The 4172-nt window shown below is 43.5% G+C and overlaps 1 protein-coding gene across 2 annotated transcripts in view; it reads right to left on the reverse strand.

The window, feature by feature from the left end:
* Window positions 1-205: 205 nt before the first annotated feature.
* The window catches only part of large1 (LARGE xylosyl- and glucuronyltransferase 1), a 71301-nt gene continuing 67334 nt past the window's right edge, over window positions 206-4172 (reverse strand). For both annotated transcript variants that reach the window (XM_080882137.1, XM_080882136.1), the window contains exon 15: window positions 206-3327. In XM_080882137.1, coding sequence (XP_080738263.1) covers window positions 3130-3327 — 198 coding nt within the window. In that variant the 3' untranslated portion in view covers window positions 206-3129. The remainder of the gene's footprint in view (window positions 3328-4172) is intronic.

Genomic DNA, 4172 nt, shown 5'->3' on the forward strand with positions numbered 1-4172 from the left:
AATGGGAGTCTCCATCAGTTGTTAGAACTGAAGAGGCTCCTTGATAAGAGCTGAAATGTCTTCACAAACCAAAAAGACGTCCCTCAGACTACTGAAAACAGAATGGGCTATTTCCCCTATACTGTAGTGCCAGCTGTGTTCTTATTTATTGTGTTCATGAGGTCAAACTGGCGATCACAGAAGTAGGAATGATGAAACGGCACGCTTTGACTCTTTGCTTTTATTCAGGTAGCAGCATCAATCAGCACTGTCCTACTTACACACTGCAGCCCCACTCAGCCCTGCAAGGCTAACAGACGAAGACCGAATATCATACAACAGTCACTTAGATAGCTTCTTCACATTCATACACACTAACCTGCACCAAGACCTTGTGCAGCTTCCTGTACAGGGTGAGAGATCACTGGGATGTGTGTGAGAGAGAGGCCTCTAGTTTCACATCAGTATCAAGTTTGTGTGAGTCCAGGGACTTTTTTGGAGACTAGGACCGAGTGACAAGTTGCTGCCTAATGACGCGTTCACTCTGATCCTGGCTGGGACCTGACAGAGGCCGCGGTGCCTCCAGCTGCTCAAAGTGGAAGAGTGAATCCATAACTGCAGCTGACTGCACCTTCAGTTAACAATTTTTACACGCCTAACCTGCAGGAAGAAGGACTGATGTGGATTAAAATGCATGTGTTAGTTTTATTACATTTTGGTTGCTTAGGTAACAGGTTGCTTTACCACCACACTCATGACTGAAGTACAGCAGGCAGCAGGAAACACAAGGGCAGCAGCTGTGCTCAGATAATCAGATTGTCTTTTCCTAGCTGAGCGAAGCTGCACAGAAGAATGTGAGCCATAATTATATCAGGGTGAATTAAGGAAACGTGGTTCAACGCTGCCTTTATTTCCTATAACAGGAAAGCAGTGATGGTGTCCTATAAGTGGACTGACAAGCAACACAGATCATCATCTACATCCTAGTCAAAGATATATATATTTTGAACAATTTGTTATGCCCATAAATGAACTCTTCTTGAAATGACCTTTGCATGAAGCTCATTCCCGTGTGAAACGCTTTGTAAAGCAGACTTAATAAAAATGAATAAAAAAGGTAAATGGACTGATTCTTATATAGCACTTTTCTACTCTCCTGGAGCACTTTATACAACACGCCACATTCACAGAAGCACTTTCCTTTCAGTGCTTCCTAGCTAACACTCACACACTGATGGATGCTTGAGAGACCCTGCAACTTGGAGCCAGGGATCGAACCATTAACCTTGCGATCAGTAGATCCTCAGCTACAGCCACCCCGGGATGATACCTGGGGTGGCTACCTTATTAGGTATTGCCAAGATTAAATAATTTGACTACAGCAATGTGTGAAGTGCACAGGAGGAGCGATCGGACCTTTACACAGCCGTTTCACACTGTGACTCCTGGGGCAAATCACATGATGATTAGTGGATCAGCAACTTTCAGGACCATTTTAAAGGTGACAAAACAAATCTGGGTTAAATACCGGGATTCTGCTTCACTACTTCTTTCCTCACCTGACCTCATGATGTTTTCCACTGAAGTCAAAACGTTCAGTTTCACTTTCACTGTATTGATTACAAAATTATTCCTGCAGTGATTTGTGTTCCTAATGTCTTTAGACCCGTATCTAACTTTAGTTTTTCTTTATAATATCATACAGGACATTAATGCCCAGTAGTGTCTTGTTATCAGGACTCTATGGCTGCCAGTCTGTCCACAGCCTCTCCAGGTAACATGAAATTAGTGGCACAACATTCACACCAGACCAATAATAAGTTGACGATACACCAACTGATGGTGTGACACCTCACAAACAAAGAGAGCGCACACTGGCACTGTGTTATTGGCTCATTTGGCTGCTATAGTATCATTGTAGGGTCTTTACCTTACATTAAAGCACCTTCAGGGACCTATTATTGTGATTTCGCGCTATATAAAAAAACCTGAATTGAACTGCTGTCAAACTAGAGGCCAGAGGGAGAAAGAACGAGCGTGAGGAAGAAAGTGTTTGGGACTCACCTTACTGGAACTGGTAGATTTTTACAGATTTCCCATCCACCCATCAACCATTTAACCCACTCATGGATAATGCTGACTGTTGGGCCTTGTTGCTGCACTCTGTTATGGGAGGCAGTTAACTAAGCGACAATGCTTCCATCTGCTGTCACATTCTGTAGTCGTACCAAAACCGAAGACACACTACAGGGCTGATGTGGAGATCCCCTGAAAATTAACCAAGCGGATGGTCTCCAGACATTATTACACTTTTAGCTTATTTGTCATACGAGTAGGAAGATTTATTCTGATCTGTATCAGCCATGAAACAAATTCAGCAGCAGCAGATGGTCAGATGGCTGCTACCCTCAGTATCTGAGTGTGTCTCACTCGTCACAACAAGGTTTTTTAACTCTCTGTCAACATGTTGACCTCTTTGTCCTGCTGCCTGCAGATCGGTTGCATTGGAGCCGGGGCTGTGCTGTCAGTCATACTGCAGCTTCCTGTTACTTCATAGTTTTGGAAAGCTTAGTCCACAGTGCTCTACACCCTGCTAAGCACTGTCCTGGCAGAAAACACACACACACACACACACACACACACACACACACACACACACACACACACACACACACACACACACACACACACACACACACACACACACACACACGTATCTACCTTCACATACACATACAAACACACACCCACACGCACATAATGTTACACATAGCCATAACACTGTCATTGGTCTTAGAAATATGGCAAGGCAATATTTTTGTTTGCTGTCTATCATATTCCATAACTGAAGCTTGAGGCCCACACACCTGGGGCCCAGCCCCAGCAGTCCCTTGTGCGATCATTCATAGCTTTAACATCCTGGGAGAAGGAAACACTTCACACATTTTCTCCTTTATCCACAACTGATGACAAAGTTGGAACAAAAGAGCCCCTGCAGTGTCACACTCAGTGTCCAATGTTCTGAGGGACTTAAGTCTCAAAGTATCCCCAGGACCCACACAGGCTTCCGTTCACACTATGCTCCCCTCGTGCAGCCTGTGGAGCATGTCAGTAGTTCAGAGTTGGGGCTATGAGGGTCCGCAGTGGTGGCTAGCTGTTGTTTTCAGCCGTCATGTACTTAAGGGCGGCAAAACCGTACCGCCGCGACATGTTCTGTTGGAACTCCTCCTTCAGGGTCTTCAGGCAGACCCGGTACTGCTTATTGGAGCGGAACTTGGTGATGTCAAAGCTGGGTGCATGAGGCATATGGATCATGAAAGCATTGGGCAGAACCACAAATTCATACTCCTGTGGAGAGAAAAGAACAAACTTTCAGTCTGAATTCCTCAGGAATCACCGTTCATACCTGAGCCCATCTGATCTGGTAACATGTAACTGCATGAGCCACATGCCTCTTGGTCGTGCATAAGAAGCTAAAATTCTCAGTCGAACTGAACCGAAGTGCGCAGTTAACATAATTACTATTCTCATATTTTCAACAATGAGCAACACCTGTCACAGGACACACACAGACATTAGATATAGTGACAATAAAAATTTTATAAACACAAAATAGTTTCTATGACTTTTAGAAGTTGCATTTTTATGCTCCAAAAAAGGATGTTTGCATAAAGACTATTGTTAAGCACTTCAGTCAAACCTGACCTATGACCTCTTAAAATTAAAACCCAGTCATAATGAGTCGCATGCTGATTTCTTCTTCAGCTAAAAGAGAACAGGACCTGTCACTGTAAAGCCATACAACCTGTCCAATCATTTGACCGACTGAGCTTTTGAGCTTTCTTTATCCTCAAATCCTCAAAATACAAAAATAAATGTGGTTAAATTACACAGTGGAAATCAAAATTATCTTAAGTTAAGTTATCCTAATGGAATGGAATATAGTGGAAAAGGATTTCATCATTTGAAAATATTCTGTATCACATTATAAAACAAACTTAAATGAGAAATTTAAACGTTTTCCATCCATCGACTGCAGCTTGTCTGGGTTACAGAGGCAGTTGTCTTGGCAAAGATGCCCAGACCGCTCTCTCCCCAACTACTGAAAAATGTCCTTGTTTAACTACCTCCTTGACCTCATGCCCAGGGATAGACCAGTCATCCCTTTCCCCCAGAATTTGCCTCCTCAAAGG

The sequence above is a fragment of the Rhamphochromis sp. 'chilingali' genome (genome assembly GCF_963969265.1).
Source record: "Rhamphochromis sp. 'chilingali' genome assembly, chromosome: 5".
Classification (NCBI taxonomy): Eukaryota; Metazoa; Chordata; class Actinopteri; order Cichliformes; family Cichlidae; genus Rhamphochromis; species Rhamphochromis sp. 'chilingali'.